This window comes from Amblyomma americanum, chromosome 4 (genome assembly GCF_052857255.1).
Source record: "Amblyomma americanum isolate KBUSLIRL-KWMA chromosome 4, ASM5285725v1, whole genome shotgun sequence".
NCBI lineage: Eukaryota > Metazoa > Arthropoda > Arachnida > Ixodida > Ixodidae > Amblyomma > Amblyomma americanum.
The window spans coordinates 118,537,677-118,564,902 of NC_135500.1; the positions used below are offsets into that span (position 1 = coordinate 118,537,677).

At 46.5% G+C, this 27,226-nt stretch overlaps 1 protein-coding gene across 1 annotated transcript; it reads right to left on the reverse strand.

Moving 5' to 3' along the window:
• Positions 1 to 168: 168 nt before the first annotated feature.
• Sgt1 (suppressor of G2 allele of skp1) lies at positions 169 to 26,930 on the reverse strand. The gene is made up of 11 exons (XM_077661553.1): positions 26,764 to 26,930; positions 26,643 to 26,691; positions 24,906 to 24,996; positions 24,753 to 24,822; positions 24,617 to 24,687; positions 22,722 to 22,830; positions 22,370 to 22,466; positions 17,341 to 17,448; positions 11,911 to 12,007; positions 9,489 to 9,667; positions 169 to 492 (listed from the first exon to the last, which is right to left on the reverse strand). The coding sequence occupies exons 1-11, from the start codon at positions 26,790 to 26,792 to the stop codon at positions 385 to 387; spliced, it is 1,008 nt and encodes a 335-aa protein (XP_077517679.1). The 5' UTR covers positions 26,793 to 26,930; the 3' UTR covers positions 169 to 384.
• Positions 26,931 to 27,226: the final 296 nt, after the last annotated feature.

Sequence of the window (27,226 nt, forward strand, 5' to 3'; positions counted from 1 at the left end):
TGCTCTTGACAACCAAAGTTTCTGTGCACTGTTTCATGGAACACAGGTCTACTTACCCTCTGATGGAGCAACTGAACCATTCTGGTGGGTCAGTTCTGTATAAATTGAGCACACCTGTGCAAGGAGCGAGTTTACCAAGCAATTTACAGACAGAACTACACACCAAAATAAAAGGACTGAAGAACATTTTATTACAAGCAGTCCATGTTAAAAAGTCATGCACTGTGAAATAGTTGTAGCGAAGAACGAAACAAGTATATTACACACTCAAACAAAGCATCCAAACAATCAAGTATGCTGTTTGATCTTTACAACTGCTTCTTAAAAGCTTTGCATGCAACACAAGCAGGAAAAAAATAAACTTAAGAACACAGGACAGCTCTTTCACTGCTGCCATTTGCGGTACTCCATCCCTTCCGGTGGCTTGACGGGAGTAGTATGGCTGGAAATCTCGTCCCAGTTTGTGCTCAGCACAGTTCCCCCGGACTCCATCTGCACAGGCAGGTAGCAGCACAACATACAGCACAAGCAAACAAGACCAAATCACCCTTATTTACGCTTTACAGAAGATGCCAAGCTCCCTTCGAGCTAAGAAGACTGCAATATGCAGCAAAATGAGCAACTCTGAGCATGCATTAATTCACACACTTTTACGACATTCTTGCAATGCACTGCAACATATAAGTTGATATAAGCTCGAGACCATGGGTTAGTATGCTGGTGTCGCTGTGTTTACAAGAGTTTACATTGGACTCCGTAGCAATCAGGGCGGACAAAAGCAGACACTTCTAAGAGACTGAATACTCCCCCCGGAAGCTACAAACCTAGTCTGCGGTCACCTCCATAAATACTGAAAAAAAAAAATGAAGCACATACAGAACAGTCATGCATGCCAACGTTACTGCAGCCAGCAAAACCTCAGTGACCAGCGCCAGTCAAGCATGTATGCAAAATGGAATCTCAGAACCTGTGCGATGTAACAAGCCAGAAAGACCTCGAATATTCTTTCCTTTGGAGCAATGCTACTGCACCCTCTTCCCCATGCCCAACACTATGAAGGTACCTAGACCTCAACCCACCCCAGTAACGACCAGCAGCACGATAGTTATACTTGTGGCATTGCCATTCCCCGCCCATAGGAAGTTCCATATACAGGGAAAAAATAAGATGAATCAAAGCAGATGCTCCTGCTGTCCATACCACCTTGTCCCTCACATAACCCAAGATGACATGACACACGACATGACACAAACAGTAAGAGGCTGGTCCTGAACACAAATGGGATACCATTGTGAGCAAACCTTGCAACAATGCAATATGCTGCAGCACAATGGTGGACGGAGCGCAATGAAAATGCCATTACAAGCGAAAGGCTGAAATCAGTGGCACTTGTGGTTTCAGACAGCAAGAGAAGTAGCTTATGTCTGAAACAGCACATGCAACAAAGTTGCAATACCATGCACAAGTAATCTGAAAAACGCTTGGGGCGTGGGGTAGTCTGGAATGGACTGGGAGGGGCACTGTGACAAACTAGCAGAAGAACCAGGTTAAACTGCAGAAATAAGAAACTGGCTCAAGCTGTCCACAGAGCTTGCAACAGAACTCCGCTTCTGTAGCACAATGGAGGTCAACTACATAGGATGTTGCAACCGTGTGCGACCAACTACGAAATATATAACTTAAGACAGCCCATTATAGAGCAGTGCATGTTCAGGGTGTTGAAGCTCTGTTTAGAGCTGGTGCGCTTATAAAGACCATGTTACTCATGAGCGCACTTTACTGCATTTGAACCTTCGTGAATTGCAACAAAAAGGATGTGCTTGATCAAAGAGCAGCGAGTGTCCAGGCAGCTTGAACTACCACTACCACATGAGCATTAAAGAGCATGGAACAACAAAACCACACATAAACAGCCTTTGAAACCATATGTTTTAAAAGTTGGCTAGCCTATTAGAAGCCCACGAATTCCACTGTGCTTCGCAATGCTGCAGCTTCCTTTTTGAGCAAAGTATTATACTTAGCCTGCATATTATGGCCCTGGGGATAAGTGGTCATGAATGCCCCTGTGGAAATGGCAGTTCAGGCCGCCTAGACACACACTGCCTGGCGGAAGAAGGTGGTTAACCCTTCTTCAGATATCTTCTCTTTGAAATACTCTTCAAACAAGGCAGGACTATAAAAATGGTCTGAATTATCGAATCGTCCGAGAAGTCAGAAACGGAACTTTTGGTGTGAATAACCGGGTTCGAAAATCGAGACCTTCACAGTTTCCCACAGGTGACCATAGATTTGATTCAAACTGGTGTCAAATTGGAATCACGCCCTTGCCACCACGAGTCAGTAATACCAGACTGAGCAATGTGCCCGCAAGTCATGCGTTTCCACAACAATTTTTTTCTCACACGATGCTCTTGACTGCAATTCCTGGCTCGTATACTTCTTTTCCAGATTTCCCATAAAAAAAAATTAACAGCAGAGTTCGGCAATCGGCTCGCGAGCCCTCTCTTTCAGTGCTCTCTCAAGAACACCTCACACGCTGTTGCACAGACAGTGACAGCACTTCGACTAAGATCATGGCACAGTTGCGACAGGGTCACCAGAACAACCCTCTGCAGTTCCCCACCACTCGACTGCTAAAGTGTTCGGCTGCGTCTGGAGTGTTTAGACTTCACTCGCCCCGTGCTGCACAGAACTCATTGATACACCGCACACTTCAACCTTCGATTGCTGCAATGGATCACGTGCCCTCTTACTCTTGCCAACAACAGCTGCTCCTATCACAAGCCGTTGCGCACATCTGGGCACTAATCTGAGATAGGACCTTGGGCACTGCTCTTGCGCATGCTGACAATGACTGTGTATAAATGCGCCCGCAAATGGCACAGAACGTTGCCAATAACAATGTTAAATCGTGAGAGATGAGAGACCACATCTTGCAGATGCTGAAGGCAGTAAGACCGAATTTCTGGTGACCGAATTTCTGGTGGCGATTTTTCAGACTCCAATAATTTGGACTTCACTGAGGAACCGTCGCGCATATCATAGGAATGTGTACAATTTCATGACCAATATTTCGGACCTTGTGGGGTCTAAAAGTAACAATTTTTGGACTAAAGCAGATGCCTACAATACTCTGGAGATCGTTTTTCAACCGAAAGTTCGTTATTTCAAACTAGTATAGACGCGCGGGAATCGCTGCCACAACCAACTCGTTCTCCAGCACAGTGAAAGGCGCGTCTCTGATTTGAACGGAATCAGTGGGCAGCGGGCCCTGACGGAGTGAATCTGAGGGACTGGCTTAGATAGGCTTGGCTATTTGTGGGCCATAACGATGGAGAACGAAGAGCGTGCGGTTGGACTGAAAAGGGTACAACGGGACAACCGCAGAGTCCGCTGCGGCTTTGACGACACCACCAGAGGGAGGGGGAATGCATTCAAAGGCGCTGGCTTCTGCTCGAGTCTTCCCGTGAGCTAACATCTGCCTTTGCAAGCGTCATCGCCCCACGCATACTGACTGCAGCTGCTTCATGCGGCGGGTGCATTTGTTCGCAGCATGACTTGCGGCCGTGTCACCCATCTGGTATCGTCACACGAGAGAGCGCAGAAATGACGAAAGCATGACTATGGCTGACATACAGTCTAATATTACCGCTTGTATAAGCAGAACAAGGGGAGCGGAGATTTTAAAGATTTAGAAAGCCGGTTCTCCACAGAAAAAAAACTTTTTTTTTAAGTTCGCAAATTTTTCGGACTGTTACATTATTCGGACCATTTTCCAGGTGCTGCGGCGCCTGAAAAATTAGTCGGCAACTGTATATAAAATGCTTTGAATTAATGAGGTTCTACTATATGCTGTGTACCTCACTACTGCCAAAGGCTTTCAGAGGTGGCAAACATTCTCTAAGAGCAGTAAAAGGAAGTTGGCAACACTATTCATTACAAAGGCCATCGACACCACATGAAGGCAACAAAACAGACTAAGCTACAGCATGGGAGAACCTGTGGCGAATTACAGACAGATGAAAGAGGAAAAAACTGAACTGTGAACAGAGTTTTAGAGTCTGAAAGTAGCACATTGGCTATGAGGGATGCCATAGCGGAAGGCTCTGGATTTATTTACATCCGCTAGGGTTATTTAAAATGTTCCAACAGTACAGCACACTGGCATTTCTGTATTTAACTTCCATTGAAGTACAGCCGAACCCCAATCTAATTCTAAGGAGATTGGAAAATAGTTCGATATTAGCGAAAATTCGGCAGGAAGACTGCTTCGGGGCACAAAAAAAAAAAATTTTTCGAAATCTTCAGCCATTTTACACTAGTCTGAATTTCCAGAACTCCGGAGTCAATATTTCAACTGTAATACATTAAAAAATGCAGACCCATGCATACTCTAGATTTTGGCGCAGAAAGCGTGCTCTTTTGGCGACATGCAGCTGTCATTCTTGGTCTCATTCGAAAGAGCAGCTTTTCGTGTTCAATTTCGCGCCACTGCTGCACTTGTATGCTTATTAGTTGCAGAAAAAGGCACCAAAAGTCTCAACGTGCGCTGTTATTCGCTAGTCTGTGTACATGACTGAAACACGTCCTCTCATTGGCTGACACGCTTCCCGTCGTCTGCTTGACTTATCTGATCTGTGGCAGGCTGCAAGCGGGAGCCATCTTGTCTGAGTATCGTTGTTGGTGGCCTTTGGAAAGAGTTCGGAAAAAATTTCGAAAAGAAGAAAAAGTCACTGACAACTTTAAGAAGAACAGCTCCGCAAAAACCGGAAGCATCACGGATGTGCGACCGCCCGAATCTTATTGAGATGTGGGAACTGGGTTAGGCTTAACCGCAACGACGGCCGCAGACACGAAAACCTGGGACAGCGGTCGTGTTCGGCGAAACACCCCGATGCTGCAACATTCCGAGGTCGAAACAATTACAAGGAAAGCGCATTGAAAACTGCAGCAGATGGCATAGACTTCCACAACGAAGCGCAAGGCTGCTTTCTTGGGTGGAACTGAAGACTCCGCGACTATTGCTGCCGAACCGCTCGAAGACGCGACCTTCAAGATTGTATTTGAAATATGCACAAGTCGGCAGAAAATGTGCAGCGCACGCTGAAAAACCAAAACCGCAATTTCAATGCTAGTAAGCAAGCCGACTGCCTACCTGAAGGCAAGGAAACTGGATGGATAGCTGAATTTTACTTCAATAAGCAGTGCGCTTCCCTCGGCGACACCAAACTGTCTCCCGGCCACACTGTTGCTGATGTTCTCCGCAGCTAAGATCACTTTTCACTTGAAAGCAGCCGAGTACTGTTTGAGACCCTGACATCTTTCTCCCAAAAACACATCCACTTCCCGAAGTGTGGCTTACATGCGAGCATGTGCGTTGTCAACAGGCACACGACGAACCCTCGGCGCACCCAACAGATGAACAACAAAGAAACGACATCGTGACGTCGTTTGTCGCAAGTAACGAAGCCAAGCTGTAGCCACGGCTCAATATATAACGAAACCAAAACTTTGACCAACTTCGAAAATTTTTGCTCGGATCCGCAAATAGTACAGTAAAACCTTGTTAATTCAGCGCCCGTTAATTTGGAAATTCGGTTAATTTGGATGCGCCATCTGGTCCATTCAAACATGTACATAACCCTATGGCACATATCGGACATATTTGGTCGTATTTCGGTTAATTTAGACAGCTCGTGGAGTCGTGTTCAAATCGCACCACCAGCGATGGCATCTCCGCTTTGCGTGCACCGATCTCGAAGGCCAAGCTTGCATGTGCTAGGAATGCCGAAAGGGCGGGAAGACATCAAGGCCGCCATGTTTTAATAGACAAAGCTACGTTTCAAACAACATGGCGGCAATGATGTACTTCTGGCTTTGCAGTCGCTTTTGGCACTTGGCACTACCTCTGCACCACTACGGTTATCACCACGGTAGTTAATCGGTCTATGCTAGCAATCCTGGTACCCGTTTTTTTCCTTCTTTGTACTATTTCTGTCCGCCATTTCCGACGTTGTCTTTTGTTTGCGCAGTTGTGCAGTTTTTTTTTTCGTCGTCGTTTTTATTGGTTTGAGTCAGGTGCGTGTGGGAGGACGGCAGAACTTGTGTGTGTGTGTTTCTTTTTTTTCCGTTTAACCTTTTTTTCTTGACATCCTGCATGTACCCGTCGCATCGTTGCCGCGCCAACATGTGATCTCGTGCCCCACCGAAGTGGGCGAAGTACTATGAAGCGAAGGATTTGGCAGCGAAAGTAGAAATATTGAAAGCCATGAAGGCAGACGTGTCTCGGCACGTCACAATGAATAAGTTCAAATGAAGAGAAGCACATTCAGCACGTACGTGAAAAATGAAGCAGGAGATTCTTTAGGCGTATGACAGCGACAAGTTCACTGACAAAAGGAAGAGACTGTGAACGGCAGCGCACCCAAAACTTGAAGAAGCCTTGCCAAGATGGATTGCAGATTCACGCGATGCACAGCTGCCTTTGAGTGGCCCCCTTGTCTGTACGCAGGCCGAAAAGTACGTGCTGAAGCTCAGCATCGAAGACTGGATTGACCGATTCAAGAAAAGACAGGGCCTGATCTTCCAAAGCGTGTGCGGCGAGAAAGGGGCTGTGAATGAAGGTGTTGTCGAAGATTGGAGGGCCGGATTACCCGGATGCCTAGCAGATTATGATGCCTGCGACATTTTTAACGCACATGAGACTGCCCTATTCTACAAAGCCCTGCTGGATAAGACCATCACATTTAAGGGGGACCCTTGCGTTGGCGAAAAAAAAGGACAGAGCAACAGCTTAGCTGGCTGCCGACATATCTGGCACGGAGCGTCTACCGCTACTGATAATCGGCAAAGCAGAAAAGCAGAGATGCTTCAAAAGCATAAAGAAACTTCCTGTAGACTATCGCTCGAATCGAAAGGCGTGGATGACCTCAGCGATATTTCAGGCCTGGCTGCACGAACTGGACCGCCGCTTTTGTGCGAAATCGCACAAAGTGCTAATTGTGCTAGATAACTGTAGTGCGCACAATAATGTGTCTGGGCTGACAAACACACAGCTGCTTTTTTTGCCACCTAACACAATGGCTTCCTTGCAGCCTCTGAATCAGGGAATTATTCAGTATGTGGAAGGCCGATACAGAAGACAAGTGCTTGAGCGCATGTTGCTCTGTATGGAGGCAAAGAAAAAAATATGAAGTAACTCTGCTCAGTGCAGTGCACATATTGGAGCATGTGTGGAGCAACACGCCCCCCGCAGTAATTGCAAACTGCTTCAGACACAGTGGCTTTGTCCGTGATGGTGATTCTTTGGAAGCCGGGGATGCGGATATTAACGAAAATGCCAAGGAAGATGACAGTCGCTTCGACAGACTTCTGCCTCCAGATGTCCCGCTGGACGTCCATGTTGACAGTGACGTCGCCGTTCCCGTTCGCCTCAATGACGTCGAAATACTGGACGTACTAGACGACGAAGAGCCCGACTCTGGTGGCGGAAATGTGCCAGTCATGTATGTGTGTGAAGTGCCGCGCCGCACTGCTAAAGAGGCCGATGACTCCTTTAAAATTTGAGGACATCTGTGTCGTTTCTCCCGACAGTCTGCACGGACTGCACCACCTACAAGAACTCCGAAAAATTGTGCTTTCCACTCAAATTTCTCACATGCAACAAGCAAAAATAGCCAGTTATTTCGTAAAGGTATGCCGATGTTTTAGGCATTTTTTGAGTTATTGTCGAAACCTCGTTAATTCGACATTCGGTTAATTCGGACATTTTCTCCGGTCCAGTGAAATTCGAATTAACGGGGTTTTACTGTATGAGGCAGAATTTTAGGACAAATTATGGGGGAAAAAACCTAGTATTATAGAGAATTTTTACGGTATTTGGCGGCCCAACCTGCCACACTCAGCATCCCAAGCCGGCAGCCATTCAACAAAAGGTTGGCGAGTCATCCAGGCCTTTCTATTACAGCTGTAGCAAACGGGAAGCTGCTTGCAATTCTTGAATCAGCACGGTGACGTGCTCTTTCCAATAACAAACAGACACAGCTTGCACAAGCCATCCATGTTTGCCGGAAGCAGGACCATAACACGCACTTTGCTCATTTTCCCGCCGTGACATGAGCTCACAAGGAGATCGATGTCTTATTCGGCAGCATTTGCCAAAAGAGACCAGTCTCGTCTGCATTGAAGACTTTGCAAACTTTGCAGTGATCTTCGGCCACTCCTCTGAAAGCCACTGCTGCATCTCCGGGCTGCTGACAGCCCCACTTTTACCTGAAATGGCTTTTCCCACAATGCCGTGGTTGTTTCTGAACCGTTGCAGCCACCCAGTGCCACCACAAAAGATCTTTGCCAAGAGCCATGGCAAACCGTTTAGCCTTCTCCATTAACATGGGGCCATCCACAGGGATGTTTTGAGCTCGGACTGAGAAACCACGCATATAGCGCCTTCTCAACTTTGTCGAAAGCAACAGAGGCACATGACATGTTCCCAAGCGGCTTTGCCCACCTGCTTTGAGCATGATGTCCTGCTTGTTTTGTTTTTGAAACAGCGTACTTAGAAGTGCTCCGCGGAATGCCAAACGCGTGTGCCACGGAGGACTTCTTTTCGTCATTCTCCACACGCAGGATCACCTCAGGCTTTGTTGCGAAGTCCATATTCTTTCTCTTTTTTTGTTATGTCCGTAGATGCCATAGCTCACTAGATGACAGCGCGTTGAAACAAAGACACGCACACGAAAAATTAGACAGGCCCTGCACTGACCGATGGAGTCTACTGGCGTCTGTCGAGGAGGCACAAAGAAATGAAGGAGTGGGAGAAAATCGAGCGGAAATGCGCTGTTGGTGCTAGTCGTGGCAGTCGTGGAGCGCAGCGGGGCAACCACTGCCTGGTTCACAGCCTCCACGATTGGCTCCGGCGGCACGCGTGCGCTCTATTGCGGGGGCCATGCCTGGCTGTTTCCAGTTCTCTCTTCTCCCTCCCTCACTAGTAAGGAGGCATTGCCCTCCCTTATGACTGGTTTCCTCTTTCCCGAGGAGGCATGGTTAGCATATGTAGCCGCTAGTCGGGTGTTGTGCAAACGGAGATGAGAGTCTTTGGGGAAAATGCACCTCCCGGGGGCGCGGCGCGGCGTTCGAAATATTGAACGCCACGCGAAGATAGAGTTAGATATACTATGCAACTGCCCTATACTTTTAAATAGTATTTTCAAGGTGATAATCTTTATGTTCGATATAGCCAATAATTCGAAATATGCGGGTTGGATATATTTGGGCTCAACTGCATGACCGCCACGTTCAGGACTAACCTACAACCTTGTAATCTAGTAGAATAAAAAGAAACCATGGAGACACCGTGGCAAGTCAAATCAAAGAAAAGTAAATAAAATTATCTTGTAAATTTACTAGAAGCCATTTGCAACTTAGGAGTTAGGCTGAGTCTAGAAAGGAGACCGGCTCAAGGCTAGGGAGACAAGGAGGAGAAAACTCACAAATGACTTGTTCATGGCCCTCTTGACATCATCCGAGCCCTCGGCATAGATCTTCTGGAAGAGGGCATTCAGAGCTGCGTCGCCTTCTTCTTTCTCATTCTCAGTCTCCTTGACGATGCTATCCCAGTTCTTGGTCTTGAAAACTGGAGGCACCTTCTCGATCACTGTGGCCTCTGGAACTGCACAACACAAATGGCACTGCTCATCTCCCTGGGCAAAAGTTAAAGCAAAGATTGCGAGGTTAAATATTAATGCATCGCAGACACCTTACGACGGTCCTGCAACACTTCTTGAAGTCACCGAGAAAATAATTAAGAACATTAACACATGGGTGCAGATGTAGAAAGAAGAGATGAAAATCTACAGCGATGGATGGGGATGTTGAATGAAAGAAGTTCACAATGTAAGCAAATGAAATGCTGTCCACAACTGTTTCCTCATACTCTTACAATTTTGCAAAGTTAATGCAAACAGCCTATCTGCATACATAGCAAAAGTTGGAAGCCTTGACAGCCAGTAAGTGCTGCACAAGTTGACAGCATCACTTCCATGGTCACAACCACCACAGGGGCAGCCAAAAATACTTCAGATACCAGCTTCGCTAGACTAAGGAGCAGCAATGCTCTGCAAGCAATACCCTCCAATGGTGAGGGCGAGGGACATGGAGCAATAGAAAGCAGCTAAGCTGCCTTGATCTTCCTCTTGCCATGTGACAACAGAACCACACAGCTCATTTGCCCAATGTCGCATTAAAGCCCTAATTAGGCCTCACAAGCAGAGGGTAGAGACAGAATAGCATACATGCAAATGGTGACAGTGCACCTTTGGAACATGCTTGCGAGGAGCATGCACACTCATTGGGTGCGTCTGACCAGCCGCTGAAAGCTGCCAATGAGTGGAGACACGAGCATTTGGGTCTCTGTACCACAAAAGTCTGCTGATGTTTTAGTGACATCCATCACACAAGGCAGAGGTTGACAGTATCCACTTTAGGTGTTAAGTACAGTTTTCAGCTTTGACTAACATCAATAAAAGTGAATTACAGCTACTTTCTTTTGAGCGCCAAAAGAACATTTTCCCAGGCCAATAGGTAACCAATGAAACAGTATTTGGATGTCCTGTATCGTTTTAGCTCTGTGTGCCAATTAGCTAGAATGTGCAACACTTGCACAGAAAGGAAATTACCTTTGCCAGCACATCATTGCACTCGTCGTCGCTATTTCCAGATTCAGGGTACCTAAATGAGCACCTACTGAGATTTGCAGAAAATGCTTGCTCAGCAGAACTTGTACAAAAGAAAATAAACCACTGATGTTTCGAAATTCCCTTTGCTTCCAGTGATCAAGGCACCCTGCATGGGCATCAAAATGTCAATGGTTCTTTTGTGCAAGCTTTGGAGGGTACACTAAAGGCTCGTTAATTTGGAAATCTGGACAATTTAAATTGCCAACGCAGTCCCAGCGAATGTGCACGCAAGGGTATAGTGTCTTACGCTGGCAAATTCAAGTGTTATAGGTCTCGCATTGGTTAATTCGAACAGAAGAGCAGTGCAACAAGCGATTGTACAAATAGCCCTATCTTAAACCTGAACTGCATGCTGCAGAGTTGCTCGCGGACCTCTTGACGTGCGCGCAATGACAAGCGTGTAGATGAACACATAGCCCAATCTACTACGAGGATGGTCACATTGCATAGTTTTGGCTTCACTTTTCCGAGCTTTGCACCAGCCTGCATCAGCCAGCGACCAAAGCCTAGCTACGGGCCTTCTTGGGCACTGGTTAACGCACTGCTAGTCTTGTTATATGGCCATTTTTTTCTCTTGCCACTTCAGCACCACTGAGCATTTCCATTCGTGTTCCGTCCTTACAGTGCATCGAGACTGCGCGCTCTTCACTAGCTGTTTGTGTGGTGAAGTCTCCCCACAAGCAACGTCGCCGCTTGAGAGCTGTGCGATGCGATAACGGCAGAACTCACTGCTAAAGACCGTCACTGTAACCGCCATTCTCGTAACAAAAACAAGCAACCATTACTCAGTGTTTCGGCAAATAAATTTACTGCAACGCAAACTGTTCTTAATGGTTTTTGTTTGGGATCATTTGATAATCTGAACATTTTTTTCTAGTCCCTTGAAGTTCAAATTAAGAAGCTTTTACAGTACATTTTTTTTTGCGACACTCAATAGATTTTTCCATGCCAGACAAGATCCCGTCGAAACCAACCCTTGATTTCATGAAGACTTCTCTTGCACCACAAAGAAATGCAGCGATTAAAAATTCAGTTGTCAACACATTCGACATGAAGGGAATAGAAGCTTCCGCGGACTTTGACTCTGCATAATCTAAAGAAATTTTCAGTCCCCTCCAAGTCAGAATTATGAACTGACTGCACACAAATGTATGCATGCATGAGGAAAGCAACTTGCCAGAGAACATTGCAGGGGCTGGGCAGAGTGATGCCGATTCGTCGTACTCCAAGCTGCTCCACCTGATGCCTTCCTGCTTCTTGGCCTTTATCTCAACCTGCACACAATACGACAGCATTAATGAAACAAGTACCGCACTCATAAAGCAAGCACCATGCTCTGCAACATGAACAGGAGCGAGTGAACACGTGAAATTTCATGTTCTCAATGCAACTAGAACGATTGCTGTGTGGGGAAATATTCTGTCAACAACTATTTATTTCGGAATACTGTCAATCCCTTCTTGGGATTTTTACAGGAGAGGGCAAAACATACAAATATAGGTTCAGTGCTAATATTTTTGTAGAGTCAAAAATAGAGGCAAAACATGCAATACACATGACAATAATAAATAAAGCAATCGAGCCATAAAACTGATGATAGCACTTGAATACAATAAATGCACTGAGAGGAACACTGTACTACAAGATTATGAACAAGGTTATGGCGAGAGGAATGAAAGCACAGAGCTCTCAGCGAGGGTAATAAATTTGTCTATGGTGCGCTGGGCTGTGACTGATGGATGCAAGCGATTCTAATCTCGGCCAACTTGTGGAAAAAAAGAATATCTGAAAGTATTACTGCGACAGAAATATTCTTCAAGGGTGAGTGCATGCTTGTGACTTGTTCGTCTAGTTGTGTTTATACCAACAAAGTCTGTGGGAGACGTCTTTAATGCATTATTAAGCAGTAAATACAAAAACTTTAGACGGTGTAATTTGGGACGGCTAGACAGCGTGTGAAGCCCAGCCTTGCACAAGATCTGTGGCTGAATGCATGCGTCCGTAGCAGTTGAAGATAAAGCACACTGCTTTCCCTTGGACCATTTCGAGTGTTTGAACGTTTTTAGTGTGGGGGAACCAAGCTATGTTAGCATATTCTAAGAAGGGACAGATAAAGGTGGCGTAAGCAAGAAGTTTTGTATCAAATGTAGAATGACGAAAGGCCTTTTTAAGGAAAAATAACTTGTTCATTGCTTTGCTAGCTATGCTTTGAACATGCGTAGTCCAGTTTAAGTCACAAATGATGACTACACCGAAGTGTCGATATTCAGTCACACTATGGATATTCATGTCATTCCAAGAGTATACATAGTCTAATTTACACTTGCGGCAATGTACAGACAGTGCATGCTCTGCAGCACACATACTATGCAGTCACTGTCCAAAAAAGCGTACTGGAGCATTATGCATAATTTATCACAGCATCCGATAGCCATGTGGAGACTGAACCGTGTCACTAAATGCAGATAGTCGACCATAAGTAGTCCTATAAATCCTGGCCACGGGAGTCATTTTTATGGAGGTGAAGTGGAAAAAGCTTCAGTGTGCTGCGCAGTCTGTGCTCGTTGCAGAACGCAAGGTGGTTGCAATTACTCCACAGCCCTGCTTTCCAGCACATTTTCACAGATTTGCGCTCCCTCCTATATCACTTCCCCCATGGCGCAGTTCAGGTGTCCGAGCAGCGAGATAGTATCCTGCCCTTTCCCCCCAAAAGCAATGGTTCATGTTTCAATCACAATGAAACTAAGGTATCAAGCACTGACACTGGAATGTGGCCTCGCACAAGATGCTCTCGGCATGATGTAACCCCACTTAGCACTCGGGTGGTGGTTCCACCATATTGTAAACACCACAGTGCACCCTGAATGGTGCCAATGAGATTCAGCACTTACTTCCCCCATCAAATGAACAACACTGATATGATTAGCTTCAGCAGTTGAAATTCCACAGGCAATTTCTCGTGCCACTTAAAGTGGCTGTCAAGAGGAACGGCCACATCTGATGACGTTCTAAGCACTTTCACAAAAGCATGCGTCAGCTCCACAATCAAGGAATCGGGAAATTTTCCACACGACACACTGGATGCTTAAACACCATGTGAATTTTGCGACGGCTGATGATGGCAGTTGCATCGATTCTACTGCCACTGAAGGCAGCAAGGATAAGGAAACAAACTACGCTGCAAGACAGCATGCAGGCTGGCTCAGAGGCTTTTGTTTACACCAGAAACTTGTTGAATATGGCTCAAGATGCAAAGTTTCCAAGTCTTGACAGATGCATATTGTGTAGCAATCAAATGATAAAAACACCAGCGCTGGATCGCAGGCTGAAAACAACTTCCTTCACCGGCACATTCACAGTCAGTCATCGACTGCGACATGGTACGACTACGCGATTCACTGCAGTGTGCTGCACTTGGAGAACGATTTGCGGGCAAGCAGAAACCATGCCACAGCATTGCTCAGTTACTGCCACCACACATCTTTTTATGCAAGGGCTGTTTTTGGTGTGCGCTGGCAACCACCCTACAGGACTAGTGTTCATGAAGGAATTAATTTCAAATGCAGGAGATTCTGGATATATACGAACTTTAAGGGGATCGCAAAATATTTACGGAATATACGAATACTTCAGTACAAAGAACATGCCTATGGAGAAGGTCATCTGTAACCTAGAAGCAAGAATGCAGTGCAACTATGCTAGCAACTCGAATCTTTCAGTGACATGTCACTCGCAGGCCTAGCCTGTTTCACATAGAAACTGCAGCAGGCAGTGCCTTGGAACTAGCCATTACTAATGATAAGAGGTCAAATCCAGTTAGCAGCACACAACAAAATTGTCTCATTAAAATTAAGGTACAGTTAGCTGCCACAATGCCCTTGGCAGTCTGCAGCTAGCCTAGGGTCAGTGAGGTTGGCTTCAAAGCACGATAGGGTGTGCACTGAATGCCCGGGCATGATAGTGAGACCACGTGGGAAATCGGCACGAAAGACTCAAGGCTGCCCTCAGGAAAACCCCACATTCGCTCTTTTACATCGTTTTACAGAGCTAACGGCGCCAGCGGGTGCCGAAGATTATGCAGCCAACCCACGAACGCCACAGTCCGTTATATGAAATTTATAGATACATCCGGTTAGACATCCAGAACAAGCCATTCACATAGTCCTACTTTCACACGGCGCAGTCGAAGAAGGTATGAGCATTATGAAAAAAATCAGGCGCTAACATACGACACAGAAGGGACATGAGCAGTTTGGGAGTGCCGGCCTCTGAAGAGTGTGTGAGCAAAGTGCACACCACTTATCAGCTACACAATAGCTTCTATTCTACTGCAGTTCCACAGAATTTCTCAATATACAAGGTCTCAACAACCTGCATATAATAAGAGGTGCTTTTCCAGATTTTAGCAAGTCAAATTTCCACCCCGTATTATATCTGAATCCAATCACCATGATTCCAGCAAAGTGCTAACTAGCGGTGGCATAGGTGGGTAGTAGACACTAGTGCACTACACTGACCTGACCTCGCGACACCCACAACGATCGCACTTCTCATGGTATCAAGACTACGAAAGCAGCACTCAGCTGTTTTTAAAAGAAGAGCAATCGCAGCTGCCGAAAGCATAGGCACCACGTCAAGTGCTGCTACGTGGCCTGGCAAGGTAGGGAGAGTGTTCGGTTGCTGCCGCCGGACCCTGGTCTCTCCAGCCATGCTGTTCATTTAGATCGTGGACGATTGGGCGAACATTCAAGGAGCTTGCCGACTTATTTCAAGAAACGAGGAATATTGAACGCCGTTGACTGTACGGAAGACTTGTTTCTATAGAAACACCTGACAGAGGCCTCGCCACATCTGTGCTTATGTGTATGCTGGAACTGGTCTGCACATGCTCGCAGAGAAGGATGCAAGTGGGTGGTGGGTGCGAGTGCAGCACCTGTAACCGGTACTCAAGCTACACGTGCCGTATCTAGCATGGCAGCGTGAACACGGGCCTTCAGCTTCCGCAACTTCTTGAATGTCTTCGAGCTGACAGCCTTTCCATACTAGGTATACGCGGATGAGAATTTTGTTGTGAACATCCCCAAATTACTGTATTTACACGATTGTAAGTGGACTCGAATGTAAATCGACCGCCCCAAATCACATTTCCGAAAAATAAAAAAAAACTTCCGAGGTTGTTCAAGCTTGGCCTTGAATAGTTGAACGCGACAGCATTATCCAGCGGCAGCCGCTATCGGCTGCCGTGCGCAGGCAGGCATGCCCATGGGCACATTCCAAAATGAAAATGTGTTAGTCTCTGGACCACTCGTCCACACTTGCGCCGTCGTCCCCACTAGTGCTGCCATCGTGATCGCTGCTGCGGTCCCACAGCAAGGCATTCTAACGTAGTCGTCCAGCAAAATTCCGCACTTCGTAAACAGCCACGTCACGACATTGCGTGGAACAGCTGATAATTTTCCTCGTTGCAGCTGCCACACCTGTATCACCCGTTGCGAACGTTGAACTTGCGGCCAGGCGCGCGGCTGTTCATTTCTTTGGCGTAAAAAAATTGCAACCATCTTGAATGTAGCCGTGAACGAGCACCGGTTGCTTGCCGGACCTGGAGCACAAATGATGACTGACGAAGCACTACATTAAGAACTTGTGAAACGCGGCCGGCAATATTCAAATGCGACAGAGCCAAATGAAAACTACACGTGAATGGCGTTGGCTCTTCCGTCGGCTATCGACACTGCCCGGCACCGCTGCTGTTCCAAGCGGGGGTGGCACCTCAATTGAAACAGCGGCCCTTCCATCAACTATCAACACTCCCTTGAGCACCAAGCGCGCATTTGAAAGTAAAAAGAAAACTGGTTGGACGCTTGAGCTTCCCTTTTAACGGGATTGCATTATCAGCAAACGCAGTCAGTTTGGGGAGTATGGGGGTGCCAGTTTGCTGTTTATCAATAGCCGCCATGTGCGCGCGGGGAGGGGATGCCAGTTTTGCACGTTGACATAGCAGCTGCTCAAGGCCAGAACCAAGAGCCCAAGAGCGATGAGACGGAGCCACGCAGCAAAAATGCAACCACGTGTGTCTCACCTTTACTTATAGTGATGTTTTCGTTTCGATTGTATGTCGACCCCCCCCCTTACTTTAGATTTTCAAATTTAAAAAAATATGTTAACTTACAATCGTGTAAATACGGTACACCTCATATTATATGCAGGCCCAAATTATACACTTGTTTTTACAGCATGTATCACGTATGCACCGTGGCAGGGTTGCAGTGAAAGTGCAAATACACAGCAACATAACGGGCAGGCCATACAAGCCAGAACATAATGTTTAGTTTCAGTTTCTGGTAGTTTTTCAGTGAGGCTTTGGCACGAACATTGCACAGAAGTAAGCAAAAGCTGGACTTGGTAGCAGCACATAACAGGACTAGGCATCTGATGCATTTTGGCACAAATGGTGCATCAGTTACTCCACTGAGCATAGTGCAATCTATTACGCTGTGTAAACTCTCCTACCAAGACTGCAACCGCGGACTCCATGCTTACTACAAGAATGTGCAATGCGTGACCCTCAAAAAGAGGGCCATGTGCAAGTGAGCAAACCTGAGCTCACCTTGGTGGAGTAGCACTTGTAAGTAGTCTCCTCTCCAAAAACGGGATGGGCAAGTTGCAGCGACAGCTCGTATTTGTCGCCAGAAGGAAGTTGCGCAGCAAACCAAATCTGCAGAGAACAGAAGTAGCGGGGAAACTGGTGCAAGGTCACCGAGCCTCACTGACAACACAATTGTCAACATTACTGCCCATACCATGTGCCAAACACTTTGTGGAGCATAAATGCATTGCACACAACCAACCAAAATGGCTTAGACATCACAGCAGTTGGCTCGTGAAAACAGCCTAGGGAGACTAATAGCTCCACTTCGTTTCTTTGGCCTTTTCTAGACAGTAACCTCCATTAGAATGTGGCAACTGATCAAAACGGGCAGCTTTCAGCCTTCTTTTACGAACATTTAGGACAACAAGGCATAGCTGAAACAAAAAAAGAATATTCACAAGTACACACAGCCCCCTGTACATGCGACCACTGTAGGATCCCACGAATTCAAATCAGCACAATTCAGACGTCTGGTAGATCTGAACCCATACTTTGCTTGACTGAACAATTACTGTTATGCACGATTTGAACAATTTCTCAGTTTCCTCAGAGTACGAGTAGTTTCGAGTCTAGTATGAACCAGCATGTCCATTCAGGGTGAGACAAGCCCAGCATACCAGCAAAATGCTGGTGGCTCTTGCATAATTGCTATCACACATGACAGCTCATCATGCTGTGTTTGTATGCACTTCAGTGCAGAACATACGCAACAAAAGGCACACACATTTTACATACTGCACGTTTCAGCAAGAAGTTGCTGAATGAAAATATTAAAGATGGGGGCCGAAATATAAAGAAAATCCATCCTAATCAGGTAGCTGGCAATCAGCGTTAATGGTAAATTTGTAGCCATGAACAACAATTATATTTGTTTAATGACGTAAAAATGAAATCAAGAGCTCTGCACTAAAAAATTTGGTGCTTTTCTCCATCCAAAACTGAGCTCATGAGGTGCACAGAGCAGTTCAGTGCACATTCGTCCACTGATCACGTATTTCAGTGCCTACAGCATCCAATCTGAATGGCTTGCACCGCTGAACCATGTTATGCACTTCCTTTGGTTCGTCGCACTCAGAAACGACAGACACACTTCGCGACTAGTATCATTTGTACTGAACGAAGCAAGTGAAAGTGCATGCAGTAGTACAAAAGTGCAGGTAGTTTGAAGGCCGTGCTCAGTTGCAGTTTTGGGCAGAAAGAGCACTTCAGTCATGCTGCAGGGCCACTTCAGAAACTGACATGGCATCATGTCTGCAACTAGGAACTCTGGTGCTATTCACCAGACTGCAAATTAAAAAGATCATCACTAAATTATGCTACTCCGCAAGACAATTGATGCAATTCTCAAAATAACTGAAATCTGCTGTAGCCGACAGTGCTTCCGTAAAAAATTTATTTAGGAACGTTTAAAAGTTTTCCCTAAAACGCACGCACTTCACAGAATTGACAAGTGAATTTTCCGCATAATCTTTAGTAAGAGCCACACAGTTTAATTTTCAGCTGCGGCCCTAACTTGAGATTATACAGCAAATTCTGTAAGTATTTTGACAACTTAGGATTTCGGCTCACATGCAGGTTGCCATATGGCTGGTCTAGTCATAAGGCTAATGCTGCCGTATGGCCCAGGTCAGGACAAGTTTCGCTTCAACTATGAAGTTTTAAGACAGTACAGCTTTCCTTTGGAGCTGTATGGCAGTGTTTGGGCAAATGCTATAAAAAGTAATTACTCCCGTGTTTTTCACTGTTTGGCCTTTTCTAAAAGCTCAGTTTCAATGAGAGATCAGTATAATGAGATCTAATGATACAGGATAAATACAATATGTGCGCTCAGGGTCTGCGATGTGCATTGCACTTTGACAGTGCACTGGAGGGTGTTGGTGCACAGTAACCAATTACTTTTGTTTTATCCTCAGATGAAGTAGCAGAGCCCAGCATTAAAGGGCCACTGACAAGGGTCTGGACATTTAAAAAAGCAAGGCCCATGCTTTGATCAGGTATTGGAAAGTTTCTGCAAAATGCAGCGATGCACACGCCGGAAAGCAGCGGAAATGCAGATCAAAGCCCTCACTTTGGAGAGCCAAACCTCCTCATCCTCTACATTGGCCTGTCTAAGCTTGGATATAACTTAAACAGAAACTGCATCCATGGTCCATCTCTCTGATTGATTGGTGAAAGATGGGTGTAGACCACTCATTGCATGCTTTTCTCTCTCTGTTTTCGCGCACACAAACAGTTGTTCCTGCTCCACCAGACTACATATGCCTCCCGTCAAATGTGTGAAGAGAAAGGAGAATTTGGCTTGCATTGGCTAGATGGCCAGGCAGGAGAGTGAAAAAATCTGGCAGTGTTTAAACACAGTCATACCCAAAGGTCGAGCGATAGCATTTGGGCAATGGCCCGGGGCAAATTTGGAGGTCGCCATCATGTCTGGCACTGTCAATTATGGTTGGACATCGATTACTGTCCAAATCGGCTAAGGTGAATCTATGAGAGCACAGATTTGTGCTGCGTAGAAGAGGATGAGTGGGCAGTGCCACTGGATGGAGCAAGTAGAAGTTTAAGATTACGCTCTGCAATGCACAGCGCGAGAGTGGTGCTGTTCAATATGAGGCATGTTCAGCTGTGGCAACCGCCCAGTGGCCTCGCGTAGCATCTTTTTGAAGCTGATCTGTCTGTGTGCAGCTGCAGGTCTGAATGCCGCACTACAAACTCCTCTAGTGGCGCTGTATCGCAGCTAAACTGTATTGCCTAGTAGTTGGCAAGCCTTGAGCCATCTCGGGGCTAGATGCTTTGTCGTCTTCATCTCTCGAGCTGCCTGCTGCCTTGGGCGTCCCAGCAGAGTCTTACGCATATAGGTAAACCAAGTAAGCCTGCCCTGCATACGTCAACCATTTCTCGGTAACATATCTGATGGAGTGGCTGGGTAACAGTCCATATACGCTGACCTCGAGGACACCCTTGAGGTCAGTTAACGCGTGGCTACAACACCAGTCCACAAGGCGAGCTGCCGCCTGTGAGGCCTACAATCCGAGTTCGGCCAACTCGCAACATTTGTAACGGCCATGACGTCCATCAACTACGGCTAGCCAGACAAGTCAGCATTCCGCAAATTCCTCACCGTTCGTCCTTCATACACCTCGGTCGCCCCCATCATTCCATGGTGATAGGTTCGAGGACGTCGAAGACTGGTTGGCCAGCTTTGACCGTGTGGTGGGTTTCAACGAGTGGGACGGCGAGCGCAAATTATGGAATGTTTACTTTGCACTACAGGACTGCGAAGACGTGGTACGAGAACCATGAAGCTTCCTTCACTAACTGGCAGGTTTTTCGCCAAGAGCTCTTAGCCACGTTCAACATCATCGAAAGGAAGGAGAAGGCCGAAATCGCCTTGCAATCGAGATCGCAGCAGCCGAATGAGAGCGTCGCCATGTTCATCGAGGACATGACGCGACTCTTCAATCATGCCGATCCTACTATGCCCGAGGCCAAGAAGGTACGCCACTGAATGCGCAGCGTCAAAGAGGAATTGTTTGCCGGACTGGTACGTGACCCACCAGGACCGGTGGCAGACTTTGCCAAGGAGGGAACAATAATGGAGCGTTCTGTGCACCTACCGCAGAATGGGCTTAAGGGGGTTTTCACCTGATGCACCTCGACCGCGCTACAGAGAACAGCCGTGGGATATCGAGCAGTACCTGCCCGATAACGTGCAGCCATCGACCTCGCAGCGATGCCAGTCCCGGTCACCATCCCCAAGGCTGTTTCTTCGCCAAGCCGCCCTGTCATCTTCTGGCCAGTTCAGGGGCACGTCCCCACATCAGGAAAACAGAAGACTGCGTCCTCCGGGGGTAGGGCCGCCGCTATTGAACCAAGTCGAGAGCCTCCACCCGACGATCCACGGCTACGATCCGGCCGACTACTACTTGACCTCATGACCTCAACGACATGCTGTGACCAACTGGCGTCTGCCGAAATCGACGATTCACTGCCACGATCCGACCAATGCAGACCTCAATGACGTGCTGTGACCGACTGGTGTCGGTCGAAATTACAGTAACTGCTGATAATTTCGATGTGACCGCACTTGTGGATACCGGCGCCGATTTTTCTGTAATGAGCAGTCTGTTAGCCACGGCCATCAGAAAGGTTCAGACTCCCTTGGTCTGGACCGCAGATCTGCATCACCGGCAGCGACGTGGTTACCGCGATTGGCGTCTATGTCATGAATACAGATCCGTGGTGCTATTTTCCTGGTTGCTTTGCTGTGCTGCCCGCATGCTCCAAAGACCTGATACTCTGTTCGGATTTCCTTCAGGAGTACAGTGCTGTCATCAACCTTCAAGAGCTGGTCGTGTCATTTTCCACTCAACCCCCTGTTGACGGCGATCCCGAGCCACGCAGGACTAAGTTACGCGTGTATGACGACCACGTATTGATCCCGTCAAGAGCCGGCATGTTTGTTACCGTCGATTGCGTTAACGAATAACAGCACCGGAAGTCGTGGCATCACTGAAACCAACATGTCGCTGCTCCCTGATCTGCAAGTCTGTGTTGCTCGCGGAATTGTTGAACTGAAGAATGGCGAACTGAACCGCAGATATTGATGCGGTTTCTTTTTCCATCTAGGCACATTTCGACCCTGTCTAGGCCGAGGGTCATTTGTCTGTAGTGGACAGGTCATGTGTTGTTGTGTGGGGTTGGCGCACACCGCTCTAAAAACCTCGGAGAGGGAACAGACTCATGGCAAAATGAGATGGCTGTAACTGTGCTATTAGTCCTGAAAAATGTTTGTGACACCACGTTCTAGGGGCAATGCCTCAGTCACCGGTGTGGGTGGTCAGTGGCCCTTTAACGATTCATATTCTGCACACAATATGCACATAGTAAGTGTTATATATCAGGTCAATTACAAAACCAGCACAGTCAACATTCTGCCAGCACCGCCAACCAGAAGCCCGGGCGCAGCATCCAACAAAATTTTGCTTACGGCTGTGTCTGCAAACTCAGTCTCGATGTTCTCTGGCTTCTGGTTCTTTAGGAGTATTGTGATGATGACATGGCTTTCTGTCTGGTACCACTCGTGGCTAGAAGAGAAATGACAAATTAATAACAGACGTCGCAGCTCCAAGTTCACATAGCATTGACAGAAGCACCACGAAAACTACAAAAGGGAATAGAGGGAAACTAATCCAAACTGACAGCTCCCAATGAGTTTCCAAATGATTAAAGAGGAGGAAGGTGAAGTCTGCCTCTCCATTTTCATTCAGAAAAAAAAAAAAGCAGTGGCAGCAAACGCTACAGAGTGGGGCAGCTGCCAGCAAAAAATGTTAGCAACTTACCGAATTTTCGCAGGTGCAGGAGGAGGTGGAGGTACAGCACGCTTAGCTTCCTCAAGGAGCTTTATCTCAGCATTGCACTTTTCAATCCAGTCATCGAACTCCTTGCTACCTGCACGTGTCGGAATTGACGAAATCCCCGAGACCATCAGCACGAACTGTAGTACAGCCATAACCAGGCTGACTGCAAACTTGCAATGTAATGCACGATTTCCAATCGAGTACAAAAATTCATTCATCCAGTACACCAAAAGCCAGTGCATGTTGTGAACTGAATATCATAGCCCCGGTCTGCAAGCTAAGGCAATCCTCAATGGGAGCAGAGAACAGTAAAAGCTTGGCTAGTGTACATGTGCAATTAAACAAAAGTACTGGAGAGACCAAACTTGAAGAGGCCATGCTATATGTTTAACACTCCAAGAAAGGTAATTATTGGCCTCGCAACCCTCACTGCCAGTGCAACAGCACTCAGATATTGGCGAAGTGACGTTTCACGAAGAGAAAAAATAAACATTTGCAGAGACGTTTCAGCAAGATCATTGGCACAGCCCTATTAACATATCACAGAAAGACAAACAACACATCTAATAGTGAAGAAGGCAGGAAAACAAAGCCGGCTATTCAGTTTTCATGATGCAAGTCTGGTAATTGCAAACCACAATTGCAGTGATACTGGAGTGCAATTGTATGGTCTTGATAAACCTGTGCCTTTCAGCTGTGCTCCAGAAATTTCATCTACAAAACAGACAGGATACACTTGGTAGCTACCACAGGATGACAAGGTATATGGGGTGTAACATCCGGAAGCTGCACAGGGGCTGTAGATGCATGAATAAAAAAGCTCCAGATCAATTTCAACCTGTTGGGGTTTTCCAAATCTGCACTGGACTTGCACATGGCAGACAGGCCATTCTGCATTTAGCACTTAATAGAAATGTAGCCACCACTGCGCAGATACAAAGCTGCCAAAATAACTACAGGTTATGGCGTACTAGGAATGTGCTACTGATGGCAGTTTGGTCAGAGTGGCTTAGCCAGCTACAAACAGACTTCCCAGAGGTCCGGTAGGAATAGGAACCTGCCATCAAGCGTTTGCAATGCTGTCAGTCACCATAATTTCATAGTTTCACAGTGATGGGAAGCCTTCTTCACTGCAGATTTCCACTACTCATTTCTAAAAAAATAGCAACTCCAATGCAATGACACAGAATGGGATGCAAACGTGACACACAAGACATCAAAATCAATACCAAAATGAGAAAAATTCAGTAGAAGATTAGTGAAAATAAAGAACTGCAATTCTAAGAAAAACAATACTGATCTGCATTTGTATTGCTACCCCACTCAGCATTTTCGAAATTCTGCATTCACTGTTCTCCTACAGGACAACCTGAGAGGTACTCTGCCTTTGTGTAATCGTTCTCAGACGAGCAATAAATGTGCCATCATGACACGTGCTGCTAATGCTGCTTCGCAGTTTGAGGTGCCAATAAGGGCAAGAAAATCTAGTCGTGCTTTTTACCAACCATTTTGGTAGTTTTGGCACGGGAAAACTAACGAGCGACAACGAAGGAGGGTGCGAGCAAAGTCTGCTGCGTGTGGAAGTATTATTTGATTCAGGTTTACATGACAACACAACACAGAGATTAAGAGAGTTTTACTCCTCAAAAGGAGTTTCAGAGCCCCTTTAAAAAAATTGCTGGTAGACTTTTGCAAGCATGAGCACCCTCCATTTCCTGCTTTATGAATCTCATCTTGTCCTTGTGCTGGTGAAACAACTGATCTTTGGCACTTGTACCCCTAAAAAGCACATGGCAAATGCATCAAGTGGACAGTTACTTAATGCAAGACAGTATGCTCCCCCCACCACCAATGCACAACGTTTGAAAAGAACTTACCCCCAAGTTTTGCTCCCTCTTCTAAGGCCGCCTTCGCTACATCGTATCTATCCAGGTGGAATGCCGCTTGCCTGAGGTGCATCATGAAAAGAAACATTAATCCAAGAGGACTAGGAAACTATATACGCCATCTCACCCTTTCCGAAGGAGAGCTCTGGCATTTGTGCACCCATCTTTATGGGCCCTGTCCACATCTGCAATGGTAGCTGTATTAAAAAGGAAGAAATGAGTTCCTGCAATACTGAGCAAACCGAGTCACAGTTTGGTGCAAAGCAAACAAATTTCCTACCTTCCCAGTTTCCAAGCTTGAAATTTGCATGAGACCTTTTCATGTAGATTTCACTGTTTGATGGATCTAATTCAACTGCTTCATTATAGAGCTGAAAGTAGCACAGAATACCCAACTGGTGTCACTTTGAAACAAAAAAAACCATGCAAGTAAAAATAACATGCCAAGTGCTTCTAACAGTAGCAATACCACAGACAGTACTGTAATAAAGCACGAAACGACATTTTGATGCCAAAGTCCCCACTCATACTGAAATGATGTGCAAGTAGCCATATTTTATGCAAAGAATAATGCTCTGTGCACGAGACATCTTGTCGCCATTCACCGGCGCACTAGCTTCGGTTCTGCGCATGCATCAGAACAAGAATATTTGTGAAAATGGATAAGAACACAATTAAAATTCACTTTCAGTCGCTGCTGTGGCGCAGTGGACTAACCCTTTGTTTTGGATGCACAAGACAGTGGTGCAAATCCATTTTTCGGTTCATGTCCGCTTTTTACGAATGCGCCTTAACTTTTCTAGCAACGAAGCATTAACAGCACGCAAATCAATTTACCACTAGAGGTGTGTTCCCTTTTAGGTTGCATTCCGAGATGCTTTTGAGCCAAATCATTGTTTAAATCCGTCTAGAAATAATTTTTCCCATTCTCCTTATTTCTTTTCTACTTGCAACCAGCAATTACCTGCACTCAAATCAATTACCCCTCCCTTTACGATGCGATGCGCATTGGCCATTTAGGTTGCATTAGGAGATGTTTTTGGAGATAAATTAGCCATTTGAAAGCTTAAATACGTGCGTGACTAGGCTCCCCCTAGATGTTCCTACATCATAGTGCATGGAGCATCATTCTTACGCAAATTTAAAAAAAAATTCGAGGACGCTTAAGATTCGTATTTAAGAGACGCGACAGCGTGTCGCAGCGTTGTCAAGGTGTCCACGGAACGCCATCGCCCGTTCGGCGCGACGCCTTGCCCGTTGGACAATTCAAGGAAAGGACGCCTGTCTCACAATTCTCGCTGGACACACGAGCCAGGCAGTAAGGGAAGGAAAATCCCTAACCTTACGGCGCGGTTCTGGTGTCCACCGAGATGCAACACATACTGCGCCATTTTTCGCTCACGGCCAACGACACCGTTTTTTCTGCGACACGGGATCCTTAACGCTGTCGTGTTAAAAATTGTGGCATTAGACGTTTCAGCAGGCAATACTTTGTTTTGCTTGTCCACCTAAAAATATAGAAGACTCAATAGGTGCGGCGACGCCCCTAGCACGGAAGGAACACCTGGCACCTACGTCCCTACATGAACTTCGAAAAACAAGGAACCGCGTAGTACGAACATGAGTAAAAAACCATCGCTGACAACTATACACACATGAAGGACGCCGCGTTCTGTCCCGTGTCAACACGCCGTGTTCTCGAACGCTGTTACTGGTAACGACCGACTACAAACGGACCTGTGTAGTTTCTGTAACTTCAGCTCAAATAAATGGCCACAAAGCGCGAGAGCAAAGAAATTTAGGCTGCTCAGTCTTTCTTGGTTGTTTGTTCTAGGCGAATCACTCCCGCGCCGTCACTTCGACGGAACTTTCCAGAAAAAAGCGCGAGCTTCAAAAGGCATTTCAGAGCAACATCTCGGGGCAGTTTTGTCTCTGAATGCAGGCAACACGACTGTGTAGTCACTTAGAAAACGCAAAATATTAAAGGCGAATTCAATACGCGAAAAGGCTGACTCACCTTCAGTGCCGGCGCGTAGTTTTCATCGACGAACAAACTGTTCGCTCGACTGCAGTGGGTGTAAAAAGCAGAACGATCGACTTAAAAAGAGTTCGGCCACTATTTATTGTCGAGCACTCACCTAAGAAGGTCGGCAACTGTTTCTGCCATTGCTCGAGGTCTCTGGAAAACCTAGTAAGCAACCCACGAAGCTCGCAGCTGAGGCTTGAGAGCCCTCGCAACGAATGCAAACGCTACCTACGAGCGCAACACCAAGCACCACGCACGAACGGCAAGCACAATGTGGCTGGAGGAGTCGAGGCGAACGCGTTCTTATAGGCACTTGCTTGCTCCCCCTCAAGGTGGCACCACTAGTACTGCCGTGCTGCCACCTTGTGTTGGTGGCGCCGGTGTTCGAATGACGCTGAAAAGGCAAATTCTCTGAAAACGCCAGAATACGTGAGCGACCCACCCTTTCCCTTCTGCTACGAGAATGAGATACTGGAGATGCGCGGTCGAGCATGAACGATAAACGCGTCACGTTCCAAACTGTCGGCTGACGATAGCACAAGAGAAATCATACAGGCCAAACATTAAAAAGTTTG